Raw genomic sequence first — 18,629 nt, 5'->3', positions numbered from 1 at the left:
AATCTTCATGTAAGAAAAAGGGGTACCTAAGATAGGGTTATGTAGCTGACTTGAGGCCAGATCACAGTCCTTGAAGAAAGCAAAACTCCTCTGGACATCAGTGGCATCTTTCCTAGGGTAAGAGCTGCAAGGCCAAGCCTGTGATTGAAATACTCTGGTACCACAAGGCTCTGAAAGCCAAAGCAGTGATAAGGGCAGGAGAGCTGTTCTTTCTGTACCACAAAAAGAAAGATTCTAGAGACGTTATTACAGTTAAACGTATTCTGATATTGCATTCTGCTTTTCCATCTCAGCAGACACTGTTCCATCTGAACAAGATGGACATAACGTAGAGCACAGTATTTTGTATTAAATGTAGTTATAAGGGAAGAACAACAACCTTGGAATGACTCACTCACAGGACCAATTCACAGGTTACACTGAGTATGAAAGGCAATTTCAGAGTAGTGGTGGAAGAAAAGGAGTTTTATAACAGAGGTGATACAAACTAATTTGGAGACATAGATACACACAGAACAAAGTACGCAATGTACTGCACACACTTTTTCAAGGGAGGAAATAACGGTTGCTTATTCAAATACAGTGGTATCTGCAAAAAAATAAAGTCCAATTCTGTTCAGTACTGTAATGAAATCATTACAAATGCTGAAACATATTAAAAATTCAACACTAAAAAGACAGCAGCTTTATACTTGTGCTGCACTGAGTCTAAACACAAGATACTAAGAACAGGAGACTGTATTAAGGCGGGACGGGTGACAGACATTGGCAGTCCTACACAAGCAGTTTATGTAGAATGCAGTAAGAGATTCAGGAGTGTATTTCAGCCCACATACACTGAGGGCTTAAAGCACTGAGGGTAAAGTTTTGCATTCCTTTTTAGGATAATGGGAAAAAATGGTAAGAAAATACAAGATTTGTTGAATTATTTCACAAACAGCTTGTCACAGTTCTGTATCCTAGATGACACATTTCTTTGTCAGGAAAAACATATGAAGTTCACCTTTTAAAATCTAATGCAACAGACTTCTATTAACACTAGGACTGTGTAAAAAATAGCATCGTCTACAAATGAACTGTACCATAACAATTGATGCTCATGAAATGTTATTATAATCTGAAGCTTAAAACCACAAAGCAAGAAAATTCTGAGTTAAACTGAAATTTCATCCTTAGCCCACCCAAAAGTGTTTAGACAGAGCAGAGCTTGCCAAAGAGTAATAATCCTATATACAAAATATGCTGCCATAACTAGAAATTTCAAACTAAGTATGGAATTCCAGCTCTAATTCTGACCTTTCTCTTCCCCACTTCTGTGGGTATAAGCAACTCCTCTCATTACTCCAGCACTGGTGTGGTTAATAATCTTAAGGTAATATTTTTTAACTATTTCTGTGCAGCAGAATTCATTTGCCAGCTTCTCAGCTATGCAGTCAACTCTACCGTTTTGTAAAGGCGGAGAAGAAGGGGAAAAAACAAAAAGCAAATAGTAAAATTCTCTTTACAGAGGACTGTGGAGTGGCCCTAAAGGAAAAAGAACTCACGTAACTGAGCGGTCCACTCCTTGTACTCCAAACTTGTCGACTTCTTTTTTTTTTTTTTAAAAGCTACAAGCATAAGTTATTGAACCACCAGATAAGGGCTGAAATAAGACCTGCTGTTGAGGAAGAACAAGGTTCTCATCCAAGTTAAGAGATAACAAATTGGGATGTGGAGAAGAGTGATTTTATCAGAGACGGGGGGAAGAAGGGGGGGCAGGGAATGGGACACGAGATGGCATAGCATCTCATGGTGTTTCTCTAGACCTCCACCACAATTAAGTTTGTGTTGAAGGACCTCTCCCTCCATTGCTGGAGACTGCTCCTTCTCTCACCAGGACCTGGTTTTGGAGAGACTAGTTTTCCCCATTTCTCTTATGTGACCTCATCAATGTAATGGTCACAAAAGGATTTCCTGATATTTTTGGACTCTACCTTATTAAAAGACACCTGGCAGGAGATGGTAAATCAGCTGCTGAAAAGGCAACCTCTGTTGCAGGATGTCAGGACTTCTACAGAACATGACCAAGGAAAGTAGCAGATGAAGGCAGCAATGGAAAGCTAACATGAGATTTCATGGACTGAAGACAGAAAACACTTCTCAGAGAAGCCTCTGCAGCTCGGGGAGTTTGTTCTGTGAGCCAGCAAACGTTGCCTGGAGTCATGTTAAGTCCACCGAAAGAACATCATAATGCGCCATAAAGACTTCTGTAAATGCACATTCATGGAACTTTTAACATCATCCAGTACTACTTCAGTTGATCAGTCCTAATCCTAATAGCTCTGCTGTCATGTATATCTGAATTTGGCTGTTTTCCTTAAAAAAGGCATGTTGTCACACTAGATCTTTGAACCAGAGATTTCTGAATCACCCCGAAGAACTGAGGGTGAAAGTTAGTCTGCCTGGGGCACACTCCATGCCCCCTCCCCTTCTCCACTGACAGTAAAGGGACTTCAGGACCCTCCAGTGGTGTCCCTTCTCACCTAGCGAGCTGGTCAGCTTTTCCTTGGAGATAGCTTAGGTGTCCATGCTGGTAGAAATGGTGTCCAGCTTTGGCCAAGACCAGTCAGAAAATCTATTTTCTACAGGATATCTTCATGTTTTCTTCTGTTCTAGCTCAAATTCCTAATCACTGGGAGACAGGTATTCTGAGTAAGGTTGCAATTCACCTGTCTTTTCAAAGCTCAGCATCTGTATGGGGACAATACTTGAAACTTAAAGGGAGAAAGGAGTCTCCTGGCAGAAAGGAGACTAATGTTCATTTATGGTAAAATGCAAACACACGCTCGAACCAGCACTGAAAGACCACAGCCCGAGCTCTTTTCCTTAGATGAGTTCCTTAAACAGTCGGTGTCCCCTTTCCCTGCTCTCCTCTCCCACGCTTGACTGAACAACACTCAGCTACCAGCGTGGATGGAAAGCCCACGTTCCCTCACCCCATGTTTTATCCTTACCCAGGATAACAAGACTTCTATTTTTAACTCCTAATAAACAGGGAAATATGCATTCCAATACTGTTATTTTCAGCTTTGTATGGGTCCATTGCAAGCTCAGTAGTAAGAATAAGGGAAGATTCTAATGACTGAATGGCAGAAAATTAACTTCCAAGTCTGGTACATCACTGTGCCCCATTGCTTCAGAATATGCCTACAGCTCTAATATAAGCAAAAAGCTTCCAACATTGCTAGAAACCCAGGCAACCAGGCAGGAAGCAGCAGGTTAAGGGCTGTCTCTGTTGTAATTAACTTGTTCCTAGAAAGTCTGTAGTCTTCTCCTCCAACCAAAAACTTCTAAATTCAGAACTTTACTTATTTTATTCTGCAGTAAATATTAACATTTACATTTTGAATTTCTGAAAAGAGTGAATAAAACCGAAGCCGAGTTAGAGAATGCTGCTTTAGTATTTTCACTGTAATGTTCTGTTTCAGAAAGTCCTCTGAAAGCAGAGCACTCTTAAAAGGGCAATGGATTCAGCTGAATAATATATTTTTCCATTTCAAAAATATTTTGTCTCTGAGCTTTCATTATTAATGTACATGGACCCCCTTGTAGCTCCATAGAAAAATATTATAGGACAAACCCTATGGATTTGTATACTAAATCCTCTGGTTTTACTAGAACGAAAATAATCTATACAAATTTAGAGAGTTTATATTAAACATACATTTAACAGATGCTGCTTTAATTATTTCTGTAAGCATAGTATCTATAAATGATAATAAAGATACATACAATAGGGTTTCTCTTATTTCATAATTGCAGGTTTAACTATAGTACATATTACTGTAATTTTGGTCACAATACCTGTATTTGGAGTTCAAGTGGTATTTTTAACCTTAAGAAAACTCAACCAGCTCCATTATTTGCAGCACATCTTTCAAATCCAGCAGAAGAAAAGATATTGAGACAGAAAACTGCCTTTTATTCAGAGGTAAACTGTTGAAATTACTAAAGCCTTAACTTACGCTTGAGTTCCTCAGCCCAAAATGCGGGCATCGTGATAAAGTAATAACACAAGTATTCTCACGTTGGATCCCAAATCTTTATAACATAAGCACGCCTCATGATAGCCTGTGTCAAAGTATCCGCAGAAGGAAAGGATTGGTAAGAGAGAGCCCAAGATTTTCCTAGCCACAGCAAGTCTTGGTCCTCCCCTCACTCACCACGACAAAACCCTCCCTGCTGCTAACAAGAGTTAACTCTGCAACAGAAAAATCTGTGCAGCAATGTTGAAGGGACTCAAACATTCCTGATAGACCATAGAAATGAATGTCATGGATACAATCCAATGAATCAGTAATAGACAAAAAAAGATATTTTTGAAAGAATATTATTTGGGTTACAAAGTCAAGAGGCCAAAATGTGGAAAATGCCAGATTTAAGGCTGCCTGAAAGCCTAACTCAGGTGCCATTTGAACTGCATTAATGATAAAGTTGCAATGGCATGATCACTTATTCCACATCCGCTGCTTCACTCCATCAATTCCTGCCAATGATAACATACTAAAGAGCAAAATCAAGACATCCTTAAATCTGGCATTCCCAGCCTTAAAGTGTTTGACTTCATAACCTAAAAAAGTACTGAACAAATTAAGTCCTTATGACAGCAATGTCGTAATCTTCTCAACATTATTACAAGAGCTGCTATGGTGATTTACAAAAATGGCCCTGGTGTTAATCCAAAATTACAGCTTCAGGATCCGCTCTCATTTTTATCAAAACCTTGGTTACAAGCTTTACCATGTTGCACAATCTAAATACTTTCTTTCCTCAACAATGAAAAAAACATTTAAAAATTCTTCATTTCTTATGGGTTTCGATTTCCAAAGTCTACAATTTTTCCTGGCTTTGGGAGCCTTGTGGACCTGGTAGCTATGATGGAAAGCTCACAAAACCAGGAATAATTTAGAAATTCTCTCAAAAAAAAAGCTTTATCAGAACTGAAAGTGCCAAAGGTCTCAAACTTGCACAGGTGTGAGCCCAGACAAATCTAAACACAAACACCTTTGGGTGTCCAGAAAGCTACGGCTCTTTATTGATGCATTTGGTCATAGGACTTGAATGCGCACTGTACAGAGGGAATCGTACGTTCAGATTACTATCTTTGCTGTTTCCCGTTTCCCTCTATTTTCTACTCATAAATCCTGAAAATCCCTGGAAGTGTCAGTTCCTAATAGATCCAACCATCCACTGATGTCATATATTAAGTCAGAAGGGGTTTGCTTCATCAGAAATAAAGCAAGGTCTTGTTGGTTTTCTTCTTAAGGTATTCATAGTTTTTAGGCACTCCTAAGGGTTTACTGATGTTCAAGACATAACTGGGCGAGAGACACATTAGTCCAACACAAGAGCTAATAGGCTCCGTACAGGTGCCAATGTTAAACCGGACGTTGTCAGATAAGGTGACGTGCCTTGCTGTTGTAGCCTCAAGATTCCACAAGTGGTTGGCATCCTCCATTCCCACGCTTTACGCACCTATAACCTGAAAGCGCGAGTTGGCCCTACGCAAAGGGTAAAAGGGCAAAAGGCAGTCAATTTGCTTTTCACCCAAGAGCACTGACAAACCAGGAAAGAAACTTTTTGACTAAGTAACAATTCCTTCCCAGGGGTCCTCCTGGAAAAATGCAACTGTCATCCCTCTTCAGATTTCAATGTCCCTGTACAGGCACAAAACACTAACTCAGCTAAACATTCCCCGCAACTGTGTTGTAGCTGTGCTTTCAGTTGCAGATGCTTTATGAGCTTTAAAAAAAGTACAGTCAATGTTGTGGTTGCTGATGTAAAATGAAACTTGGAATCTAAGTTGAGACATCAAAATCTAATTACTATTCATAATAACGAATCTTTGGCTTTGACATTTTCACCTGCAATGTTCTTGGCTATGGAAAATGTTGAGGTCTATTTATCAGTGTCATTTTGCAGTGATGTATCATTTACTGTTCTTAAGACAAAAAAAAATAATATTTAAGTTGCATTACAGCTGGTATCAAAACTCGGTTTTATTATTTTATTATAACTGAGGTCTCTACCAGTCCTTACCTAGGTCAATCTCCCCCTAAAGTAACAGTGTTGCCCAGAGAGTGTGGATCAAACCCAGAGTGAATGAGAAAGCCCACTACCTGCCACACATACAAAGAAACCCCCACCATTTCCCCATGTCTTCTATAAAGGTGCAAGACACAAAGGCAGCCTGCCTCAGTAAATTTTTCCACTCGCTTTACTTTTTTTTTTGACTGATTTTGATCAAAGTACTCTTGGGAAAAAAAGTAGAAAGATAAACACACTTCTGCTAGCAAATGCCAGAAGAAAACTATATTCTAGAAGTCTTTGGCCAACTTAGACTTGAAATTAATTTACATCATCAAAATACCTCTTAATTGTGTTAAGACATTCTGAATTCTTATTGCACACATTTTTCTTCCGAAATTCACAGGAATCTTTTGCTTTACACTCCATTCTTCATTTGCATGCCCTTTTTCTCTCTCTTTGGAAAATATATCAATTGCTTATTAAAAAAAAGAGGTGTTTTGGCATGGCTGACTTGTAGAGATATGGAGCTAAGCAGAGTCAGTGAATCCACTCACTCTGATATGGACACATGATATGCAATTAAAATCTCCATTCACATTCCTACAGGGTTGTCAATCAAGAGAAAAGCCTTTTTGACAACATCCAGTGAAGCGTACCAACTAACTGCTGAACAGGAACTTAAACAGTAACAGCTTTTGTTACTAGCAAGAACGGATTTTACCAAGATTGGGCTCGGTTTCTAAAGAAATTATTATGTTAAAATTTTGGGGGCTTTTCATTAAAAATTAAAATGTGTCACAAAACTATTGTGTGTGAAGCTATCATATTATGTAATACACGAGGGTTATCAGATATATGTGAAAAAAACCTCTGATGTTTCTTGGCTGTAGGAAACAATTTAACCTTTCATATTTAGAACAATGAACAATGATTACAATCCAGTTTTTAGCTAGAAAAGAACATTTTTCTAATTGCATGTTGTCTATTTGGTAGGCACCGAATATCTTTTATAACATTTTAAGCTGCTCAGCCACAAAACTAACACTGTAAAAGGCCTGCTACTGCCAGAAATGATACTGTGAACAATTTATTACTGACACACGGGAAAATGATGTGGCTCAATTATAAGTATTTGCAACCCTCTGAAAATATCCTAACTTTGAATTTATGACAATAGAGGAAAAGTCTTTGATAAACACTGAAGATGCTAACACTTACTTTCTAATACCCAGTTAGATAATGTACAACTCATAAGAGCATTAGAGTACTTAAAAATCAAATCTGTAAAGGTAAAACCAGCAAAAATAAATAGGTCGTTATTAATCTGTTGTTTGTGTTTTGAGCACTAACCTTGAACTACAGTTTTCAAACATGCTAATATTATTAGATATTGAAATATTTGCCCTCTTGCTTATTACGCTCCGTAACTGAAGAGAGAGCAGATGCATCCTGACTATTAACAGTCATGACAAATTGCCTTACTAATGAATGTTACACACTGAAAGTGCCATAACTGATTAAACTACAATTTCCCACTACCAGATAGAGAGAGACTTGGGAACTCCAGCAGTGGACAACTCTGATGTTCTGCCAACAGGCCTTCAGGGCACAGTGTGGTATTTAGAAAAACACACTGTAAATTCCATATGAATATATTCTAAAAGACTATGTGTATACAACAGGTTTTAAAGAACATTAGATGAAACAGCCTAGGTTCGTAGCTGATGAGCCATGTAAAATAGATGTGTTTTAACAATTTTAGTATCATTACAAGGCTGCATTGGAGAATATTTCTGTTGGGTTCCTCTACCCCTCTCCCCACCTCCCCAAACATTGCTTGTGCTTTGCTTTCACATAAAATCTTTCTTTTGTCAGTCTCTTTGTCGGTGCAAAATTGGCAGCAGTTCAAATTCAAAGTACTCCTATTCATTTACTGACCATTAAACCAATGTCATTCTAGTTCACATCAGCCAGAGAGCTAAGCTCTAAAAAACATAAAAGGCTTGCTTCACCACTGACGAATAATGTGTACATTTTTACAGAGCTTAAACCTTAATGCGTTGCCTGAAACTAACAATACAGTATATCTTATCATTCCTTTTTCACAAGCAGGCAGCTGCTGAAACGCTTGCCACTTCAAAATATCAATTGCTTGCCAGAGTTGTCCTCAACACACCCTGTCAAACTCATGTATATTGTGCAATGAAAATGGTGCAGGACTGAAAGCTAGAAATTGTGTCAAATTCTGCTGTAAGGGTATGATGTGCAAAGAACAACGTATGACAACCGTAGAGACTACAAACAATAGCAATGGAGCCAGACACTACATATATCACAACTGTGCCTGTACATATTTTATTGTATGTATTATATATTTAAAGCATGACAAATGTGTCATTGAAGCTATGTGCTACACCAAGTAGAAACCCGTAAGCTAGTTAAGCTTTTTCATTTCTCTTGATGGAAGTGTAGTGGTATTTTTGTGCCCTCTGAACATTTGTTTGTAAATCACACAGCACAAAAAACCCATCAGGTTTTCAAAATGAGTAACAGAAAACAAAAGGCAATACTACAAGATGAGAAAATGAGATTTTGTTCAATTAACACTTTTGCTTTTCTCTAAGGACACATAGCCAGGCTACCTTAAAGAATATCTGAGGCTATGCAAGACAAATACAATATCACTGCGCCCATAAATTACAGTATACCTAATTTTAATGCAGATAAGTGCTGGCCTATTGATTTGCATGTTTCCCTGGCAAAACGGAAATCCCATGTGAATATGTTCTTTGTCTGTAGAAAATGCATTTTAACAAACCTTTATGAATACAGCAATCTATGCTAAAAAGGAAAACATAAGTCACTAGTATAAAATTACGTGTGGAACCTAGAGGAAGTACTGCTCATATATACACACATGTATACACGCATCTCTCTATGTGTGCATGTGTGAATGCGTGTTACACAAACACATGGTTTTTTAGCTCATAGTTACAATTTCTATAAAGTGTCTTAGCTAGTGAAAATTCAGCCTCCAAATATAATCTTAAATTAGCTGAGGAAAAAAATGAGAATTGCCAAACTAAGTAACAAAGTAAGTTAATCATAAAGTGACCATGGAATGCCAATCTTAATTTAAAGAAACAATACACAGTCGCGATGAAAAAGAAATGTTTAGGAGGAAAGATGAGTGCAACAGCCCACAACAGCATGTAGGTTGCAAAACCTGAACACACGGGATTCCTTGAGGGTCATTAACTGATATAATCCTAACCAAAATGAATAGATACGCCATTAAGGTGTTAATAAATATTTTGGAAAGAGAATAGGTGTTTTAGGTGCTCAGGGTTGCTGACCTTTGCTGTGTTTATTAGTGGGACAATGATGCATTATTAACACACAGCAGCTGTACCTGAACTGCTGCCATGAACATAATAGCCTTTTATAGCCATCAGGGGAGTGAGATAGGAGGCCTTTATTAACCACTAGACATGATTAGCACATTATGTGAACTTTAGTAGGCAAATTATCTCTTATTGAAATATAATGTTGGTTATAAGTAATGGTAAACATGATTTAAAAAACTTCTCAATGCAAAACTAAGAGTTTTACTACCATCTAGCAAATTACTGGCTAGGCCCCCCCAAAAAATTCTTCTTTTCCTTTTTTCAACCTGCAAAAACAATTGTGCCTCACAAAAACTTACTGCACTATGATAAAACTGCTGAAGTGAATGACTTCCACATCGTGAATATTATTCTTCAGAACTGTAAAAAAAAATAAACAGATATTTCCAACACAATTAAGAAAACTTCTAATGAAGAAAAAAACTTGCCTTATATTTTCCTACAAAGATTACAAGCAGTTCTTAAAAAAGTCAGTTTGCCAATACATTTTCAAGAGTTAACTTGAAAAAATAACACCATGATTTACTTCAAAAAGCTTAATTTTGGGTAAGATTATCCCATTAGCCTTCGCAACTGAACACAGCACTGAGAGCCCATTATGAGCAGTCTTTTATGCCCTAGCAGAAAGTCATTAACATAAAATAAATCATTAGCTTTGATATTAAGCCTCTACTATCTGCAGGTTTCTATGACTAATGCTCACAACTGTGTCTGCCAAATGATAAATTATACTTTTTTGAAAGGTTATCGTCCCTTTTCACCACTATTTTTCCTTTTACTGTTTATTATTATTTCAGGTTGATGCAAACACAATCATCGTATAAGAAACAAATGTTTTCTCTTATTCATGAACACAAACCTACGCACTTTTGGCAACTGCGACCAGAATATGACTTAGAACCCAGCTACTTATAATACGGGAGAGAAATGACGGATTCACAAAGTTCACTTTCTTCAAAGTGAGCAAAGCAGAAACATACATGTGTATATACATATAGAGTAGCATTGATACAATAGGAATTTATACGCATACATAATTTTCTCACTCTTGTGGCAGGAACTGTCTGGATAAATCTTTTGCTTCACATTGCAGACTTCATACTTCCCTTACTGACCCATTTCCCTAAGCACAGGTTATCACTGTCTGATTTCAGAGTTCTGATTTCTTCTTGCATATATAATAAGTAACTGGAGTTCACTGCAGATTTTCTTAATATAACAAAAATACATACCAGCTACAGTAACTTCCATTTAACCTTTAAGACCATATAATCATCAACAACAATAGCAGGAGACAAAAATACTACCACAGCAGCTCAATTTCCATGCTTAGCCAGCAGTACCTTTGAAAAAAGCCACTCATGCCACTTTTGATTGGTAGAGAGCGGTTTAACAGTCAAGAATGTGAATGCTAAAACATTCTGACACTTCCACTAACCTGGATTTGTCAGATGCTCATGCAATTCAAGTATGTTTTGCAACTTAGAAAGCAGCATGTTTCTTGGGAAGAAACCTTACTACAAGGGTCTATAGCAAATCAAATAGCAGCCCAGTGAGAAACACTAAATGAACAGTTCAGAAACAGTGTTAGCATATGTGCAATTGAAAGATAAGATATAAATATTAGTAGAGCCATATGAAATTCAAATGCTAAAAATAAACTACTTACTGCAAACATAAGAAGCAAAAGAAAACCACAGACATTACAAATGTCGGTTGCACCAAGATCTCTCCTGAAAAACTATTTTAACTTTGAAGATCTAAGTCAAGAGCTAAATATTTTATTTGATGCCCTGACTTACTAACCTAAAACTTGAACACAACCAATCAACATAAAATGCAGATATCCCAGTGGAAGGAGAGATGAGCTTTTCTTCTGTGCACTTGCTGCTGTGGAAGGGTGATGCTTGTTGCTGCTGCTAACGCTACGTAATCTGTGCCTAACCATAGAATAATGCAACGTTGCCATTTTCCAACTGAATGCTGTAGGGAAAAATGTTATGACCAAGAAAATCTCATTCAGGTTGATGTGAATTCCATGTCTGAAAGTATTTTGGAAGTGCTGCTATAATTACAGTCATTTGGCCCTTCCGCTATGAACCATGTTTTGGAGCAGTTCATAACTCAGCATTTTTAATGAGAAATCACTCCTTGGGCAGAAAATCAGTTCCTAGTTGCATAACTAAAACAGTAGAATAGAATAGAATAGACTATTTCAGTTGGAAGGGACCTACAACGATCATCTAGTCCAACTGCAACAAGAAAACATTTACATTTGGTTAGGCTATATTTAAAGTAAGTATTTTTGTGTATGCAGCCCATGCTAGACATCCACAGAGCATGTGTCCACTTCAAAAAGATAAACAAAGCTACCACTAATTGCCACCGCTGTCAGTTCCAGAAGCCAAGGTCTGCGCTGATCCAGGGACTACCCTCTCACCACAAGAAGTGGAGCTTTCAGGTCACTCTTGAGCCATGCTGAGAAAGCAGTCAAAGGAAGCTTTTTACTTCCACCATCTAAGCTTTGTTATATCTGCCATCAATACAGGATTTAAATATCTGAGAATTTTGTTCTAAATCCTACTGTAATTAGCACATTTCTCTGATTAATATAAAGTCATGTTTTAAACATACTCCATTTTCCAATGCTTCTGTACAGTGTTAGCAAGATGAGAAAGTCCTGCTAGGATGGAAATCTGAGGACAGGAGGGTGCTCAGTTCTTCCTGGTAAAGTGTGATCGTCCCCAACATGCACCGAATTCAATGGGAGTTGGGACTGCCCAGTCCTCCAGAGTATCAGCTGCTCTTTGGTTTAATGTAAACACCAAAGGTACTGCATGCCCCGTAGTGTTTAGCTAATCCAGCATTCTTAATAGTTTACAGTTTCAACCTTTTTCAGAAGACCTCGTGATAGGCTGGTTGAGGGTAACGCCCTAGAGATGAAGCACATCACTCTGGTGAGAGAATAAAACATAACTTCTCTCAAGGTACCGATGTTTGGCAGAAAGAAAAAAAAAAAAAGAAGAATGACTGTGAATGCTTTGGTTTATAGAACATCTTTGAGAAAGATTTCTCAAAAGCACATACATAAATCATTTTCTGTATTCCACTAAAATTGGGACCACTTCTTTTCTGAAACACTGGAATTTAAGGAGGCACACTTGAGGCTTGCCTGTAAATCTGAGACTACATTCTAAGGTCTAGGAACCCAGAAAAAAAAGTCCATTTCCCTTCTTCCTATGTGGTATTTTTTGAAACTAACTAAAACACTTAACACTTAAAAATCAACAGTCAACACTAATGTAACTGTTTAATCTTTTCTGTAAGAGGCACCAACAAATTTCAAGTATGATTCGAATGCAGCAGGGGACAAGGTAGTTGTCTAAGAAAAAAAAAAATATGCCCAGAAGAAACGAATGGTGATCTATTAGATGATCATAATCTAAAATTCTGCCAAAACACTAACACAGCATTTCAGCTTTAGAGCTGTCCTTCACAGCACTGGCCTTCCACAGTTCTGTTTTCTGAGTTTCAGATAGAGTAGATAGAAGCAATCCACTGGAAATAATGTACACTTTGTAAAGAGCCATGGAACATTTTAGTTAGAATAGTCTCTACGGCGGGGTTAAGCTTACACAATAAATTATTTTAAACACTGTATATAAATATATGCACTTCTGCTCCGTGGAATTCTGATTACGAGCGGGATTGTTACCTGCTTACAAAGCACTGTATTATATGTCCCTATCCATTTCTACCCAATGTCACGCCGCTGTTTTCATTTTGAAGGGTTTTGCTTCCCTCTCTCTCTTTTTTCCTTCTGTATTCCTCTTTTTAAAAACAACTACAGTCTATCATTCTACCTCTGCTGTCTGGCTGTATTTTTCCACTGCACTGACAACTACCAATGAATACAAGAAAGATGAGTTGTAGGCTCCTGTATTTTTGAACTAGGTAGCAAATCACGGAAGAATCTAGTGCATAATTCTGCAAGGCTAACCATTGGGAGCAGTAAAGACCATTATTTTCTCCCTACTGTTGGCAGGGGTCAGCATCCCTGTCATTAGCTGTGTCAAACTATAATTATACAACTGCACTTTATGTGAGCAGATATCTGAAAACACTGTAAAGTTGCAATTATGAAAATATACCAATCCTTCTTACAGTACTGATCGAAGTGGTCTTTGGACCACTTCAATACAGAAAGCCACATGGATGTTATTTACTGCTCTCTACATAAACATTTAAACTTATCATCCGACTTCTTCAAGCAGCTTGAAATCCCTGACCATATTCTTCTATCAAATTAAGACACTCAGATTATCAAAGTTACTTCTTTTGTAGCATTCAACTCAATTAAGGAACGTGATGTTTCTTAAAATAAACTTCAACTGAACAGACTACTTGTATTAGCCTATAAATGTCTGAAATGCAATTATGCTTCAAGTTTCAAGAGATGAACAGTACAACCCCAACTCTAAATCTGTCTGTCCAGCGTAAGAGCTCCACTATGTTATTTCAAAGGCTGACCTATATACCACAGCATACCGTCCATTCTGCCTGTTTGTATAAGAGATACCTCACACAGTTGTCATAACCAACATTGTTTGCATTGTTCTTTCACTTTTCTCTCTCCATGGGTAATGTGAGAGAAACAAGGAAAAGCCGGAATAACAATATATGCAGAGTATAATGAGCTTTCACAGCAGATAGAGAAATATTAGACTAAGATGCTCAGAATGCTCTTTCAGGTTTATAAAACAAAGATCTAAGCAGTCTTCTGAAATAAAGCCTGCCAACTGAAAATTGTAAGATAAGAGGCGACTGTTTGAATCTACATTATTGCATTTTCCTTCGGCTACAGAAAAACGCACTGTCAATATCTCCCATGCATGTGCATGGGAACTCACTCATACGCTACGAACAATCATCTGGTCAGGAAAAAAACTAGTGCTAACAGAACAATTAGAAAACTTAAAAGCCTAAGTATTTGTGGAATACATTCTAAATTACCAGCAGCTCAAGCAGACTTAAAATGTAAAGAATCAAAGTCTTCCAAAAAAAACCAAAACCCAGTTATGAAAACAAGGGCCAAATCCACTAGTAAGTGCTCAAAGCAAGTTGTAACTAACTTTACAAGAAACAAGATCCAGTTGTGAATGAGTTTTGCAGGTACAGACCTAGTCAAGACCACCATTCCAACCCAGAATACAGATCCATCACACTCCAGCCATCATCTCCTTTCCTGGGAGAGATCAAGAGCAAACACTCAACCAAACTTACTGAACACAAAATTCTGCAGGCCTCCCACCCTTCAAACTCCCTAAATACACACAGCATGAAAATGAGTGACAGAGCAATACTGTAACATGACGACGTGTTTAGAACAAGTCAGATAAGTTTTCACAGCAATGTTAATCATGCTGGGTGAAGGGAGAGAGTGAAGGAGTGAAAAATGAAATGCTCAGTAAATGTACGCCTCCAAGGGGCCTGGCAAACCTCCTCTGTCCATTTAATGTAATCAGTGGTCAGTGGCAAAGACATCTGAAAAAGATATTCGTCCTATACTCGGTATCTTATATTGAAACATTCCTGGTCTTTTCCAAGCATAAAACATATGTCTTATGACTGTGCACTTTTAAGCACATTATCGGTTCAGGCAGAGTGAAATAGAAGAGTTGCAACTTGTCTACAGAATGAGTGTCTCATTTGCATTTAAAAAGAACAGTTTGCTCCTTCATACATGGCATGACTTAAAAGAAGCTTTAACCAGCTAGTAAAGAAATTCTGAAAACGACTTTCTAAATTAATTTATTCGATTTGCAGTGCAACCCACCAAAAATGATTTAAGGAACTTAATTGGAAAATGATTTAATATATTAAAGTAATTCCTGATTTTCCAAAGCATTTAACTTTTAAATTAAATCTGGTCCACTATCTCAAGAATGATGAGTGAAATGTGTATTCAAGTCATTACCTTCTTTTTGAAGCTTTAAATCACTGATAGGTTTAATAACGTTTGTCCAGTTTCATTGCCAAATGGGTCTTCAGACACTTTGGTACTTACGTCATTAATATTAGCCCAAGTCTCTCACTTGGCAACACTTTATGGTTACAATTTACAAAAACAGACAATAGAGAAAATAACAGCAAGCCACAGACCAAAGGTAGCAGTAGCCTCACGATTACAAAAAATTAATGCACACGTACAGGCTCCTACGCATCTGGACTCTTCCTGCTGAACAAAGTTCACTCCTGGCACAAACTTCCGATCTATAGGGCAGGTTTGCCAGATGCTGCAAAACACAGTTACTCAAAACAACCGCTAACAGTCATACCTCTGGGATCTCTCTTGAAATATCCTTAGGCATCCACCACAAAGGGCCAGATTTATCCCTGAATTCTATAACTCCATTGAGTATATGTGAAATGCAGCCAGGATGAATTTGGTCCTTTCTGTTGTGATTGGTAGATGAGACCATGTGGGAAATCTTTCCTGAAAACTGAGAGGGCTTCACCCCGGCGCTGCAGCCTCGGCGCTGGAGCACCGATACACGCTATTTTGCTGCTTATCTCTGAATCGAGCCAGCTGCCCGGAATGAAAGAGACGGCGCTGAACATCTCCCCGACACGTGAGACCGTCATGACAATAGCCGAGCGCGGAACCCGGCTGTCCGCGGCGGGCCGGGCCGGTCCGCCTCGCCCCAGGCGGGTGCCCCTCCGGGGCAGCGCCCCGCCACCGCGCCCGCGCCCCGCCACCGCGCCCGCGCCCCGCCGGCCTCCGCGCCCCGCCGCGCCCCTGCGGACCCGCCGGCCTCCGCCGACCCGCCGCCACCCTCCGCGCCAGCGGCCAGCCCCGCGCACGGCGGAGTTTACGCCGCGAAAAACATCTGGTGCAGCCCGCCACAGGCTTCCAGGGCAGGTTTTTAAGCAAACGCCTAAGTGCACAGGTTTAAACACATCTTTCGGGAAGCGCTCGCTCACAGCTTTCTCCCCCGGCGGGGGTGCGCTCCAGAAGTGCTCTGGGTAGCTCGCACGTCCCGATTATTTCCTACGGCCAGCGTTTTAGTCATGTGCAAAGCCCATTCCGTAACAGCAGAGAAAGTGCAGCTCATGCATAAAGCACCAGCTGGCTCAGGCCACAGAGGCAGTAACAATGCGGGAACCCCAGCCCCCTTGCTCGGCAGCAAAAGTAATGCAAAGTGCCCCGGGATCGCAGCACCAAACTCGCGCAACCAAACCCAGGATTTGGGCTAACGCGAGCCTCCTCTGCAGGTCCTCCTTCCCCAGGGCGCGGGGACCTAAAACTTAGCTCCCCTCAGGCACTGACCCTATTTGCAGCGGTTTAATCAAGTTACAGAGAAATTGGTAAGGCAGTTGCTCAGCCGGGACAAAGTCGAGCTCCTGTTCTGAACCGACTTGTCACCCTTATACATCCTTATTGTGCACATATAGAGATGTGCGTGTATATAGATATACATGTCACATACACACACACACACACACACAGACGTGCTGCCGGCACGGCCAAGGACCGCTCTGACACATGAACTGCAGGGTACGCGGCGGGGCAGAGAGTTTCTGCGGGTTTGTGGCGGGCGCGATCTTTCTCATTAGCAGGAGCCCTAGAAATTCAAGTCCTCCACACTAACATCCTCGTCCACGCTGTTTCTCCGAAAGGGACGATGTTATGGAAAATGCCTCCCCCACCCACCCCCACCCCGCTCCAGCCGCCCGCCCCCAAACTACTCCGGGGTTTTAATTTGGGGTGCCTGCAGGGGAGCCGGTGTGTGTCCCGGCGGCACCTCTCCGCGGCGGGCGGCACTGCGCTCCCCAAACCCCAAACCCCGGCAAGTGCCGCTGCCCTCTGCCTCGCCGGTGAACTTGGTGCGCGGCTCGCCAAAGCGCAGCGCCCGCTCATGCAACGCGCCGCGACAACAGCACAATCGACAGCACAGATAAAACACCTCGGACGACACAAAACACGAGTCACCTTGTTGCAATAGTAGGGGTCCAGGCAGGGGGAAGGTCCCAAACAAGGCGTATCAGGAGCGGCTGCAGGCTGAGGAGGTGGTGAATAAAATCTTACGTCCATTTCACTAAAACATCAAGCAAACTCCTTTCCTTTTCTTTTTGTCGTTAATGTTGGCGCAGAAAGGGGTGTGTGTGAGTGTGTGTGTGTGTGTGTGTGAGAGGGGAGGGGGGGACACACAACAAGACTGAGAAGAATAAAAAAGAGGTGCCTGACTTCAGTAGTCAAAGAAACACCTTCCCTGCCTCACATCCGTTTGTGGTTTGCAAAGAGAGAGAGAGGGGAGAGAGAGAGAAAAAAAATCTCTTCCAAAAAAGCACCGGTCTGCAGATGTCTGCGAGAGAATCAACAAACCCTCCTTCTTCTACGGCAGGGCAGGTAACTTCGAGTACTTATTGTTTCCCCCACGCATCGGCACCGGGGCGCTAGCTCCGTGTGTGCCTCTCTTTATGGGAGTCTCGGAGTTGGTTCGCTTCTCCCTCCCTCCCTCTCGCTGGCTCCCTCTGTTCTTTTCCCGTTCTTTTTTTTTATTATTATTATTATTGTTATTGTTATTATTTATTTGGTTGGGTTTGGTTTGGTGGCGGTGTATTTTGGTTGCCCTGCACCGTGAGGAGCGGGGCCGGGGGGGCAGGCGGCGGCGGCAGGCGGGGGTCCCGCGCACCCCCGGGGGGAGCGGCGAGGCAGTCCGCCCGCCCTGGAATGGCCGCCCCGCGCCGCCCGGCTCTCTGGCCTCGGCACGGCACGGCTTGGTTGGGCTCGGCTCGGCTGGGCTCGGCGGGCGGCGGCAGGGGGGATACGGCGCGCTCCGCCGGCGGAGTCCCTGCTCCGAGTGTGCTTCACACAAAGGGGCCGGCGAGGGAAGAGCCATTTGCGGCCGCCGGGGATGGGGCTGGGAGTCGCGGAGAGGGGGCGCTGCCGCGCCCGCCATCCCGCCGCCGTCCCCGCCCTCTCCCACCCGCCTTCCCCGCCCGGCCCCCCGGCGCCGCCCGGCCCCCCGCTGGTTGCTATGGCATCCCCTCCGCGGCCTGCCGCCGCGGCGGCCTCGGCCCGGCCCGGGGCCCGAGGGGAGGCGGGAGGGCAGGGTGGCAGCGGCGGCAGGGGAGCGAGGGGTTCGGCCC

The 18,629-nt window shown here is 41.2% G+C and overlaps 1 protein-coding gene across 1 annotated transcript in view; it reads right to left on the bottom strand.

Annotated features, from left to right (window-relative positions):
• TOX (thymocyte selection associated high mobility group box) overlaps positions 1-17,963 on the bottom strand; it is a 230,523-nt gene extending 212,560 nt beyond the window's left edge. The window contains exon 1 of the mRNA XM_075141792.1: positions 17,470-17,963. Within this exon, the coding sequence (XP_074997893.1) occupies positions 17,470-17,571 (102 nt within the window). The 5' untranslated portion in view covers positions 17,572-17,963. The remainder of the gene's footprint in view (positions 1-17,469) is intronic.
• Positions 17,964-18,629: the final 666 nt, after the last annotated feature.

This window comes from Calonectris borealis, chromosome 2 (genome assembly GCF_964195595.1).
Source record: "Calonectris borealis chromosome 2, bCalBor7.hap1.2, whole genome shotgun sequence".
Taxonomy (NCBI): Eukaryota; Metazoa; Chordata; class Aves; order Procellariiformes; family Procellariidae; genus Calonectris; species Calonectris borealis.
Note: the sequence above shows the minus strand (reverse complement) of the source record. Positions and strands in the feature narration are given on the sequence as shown.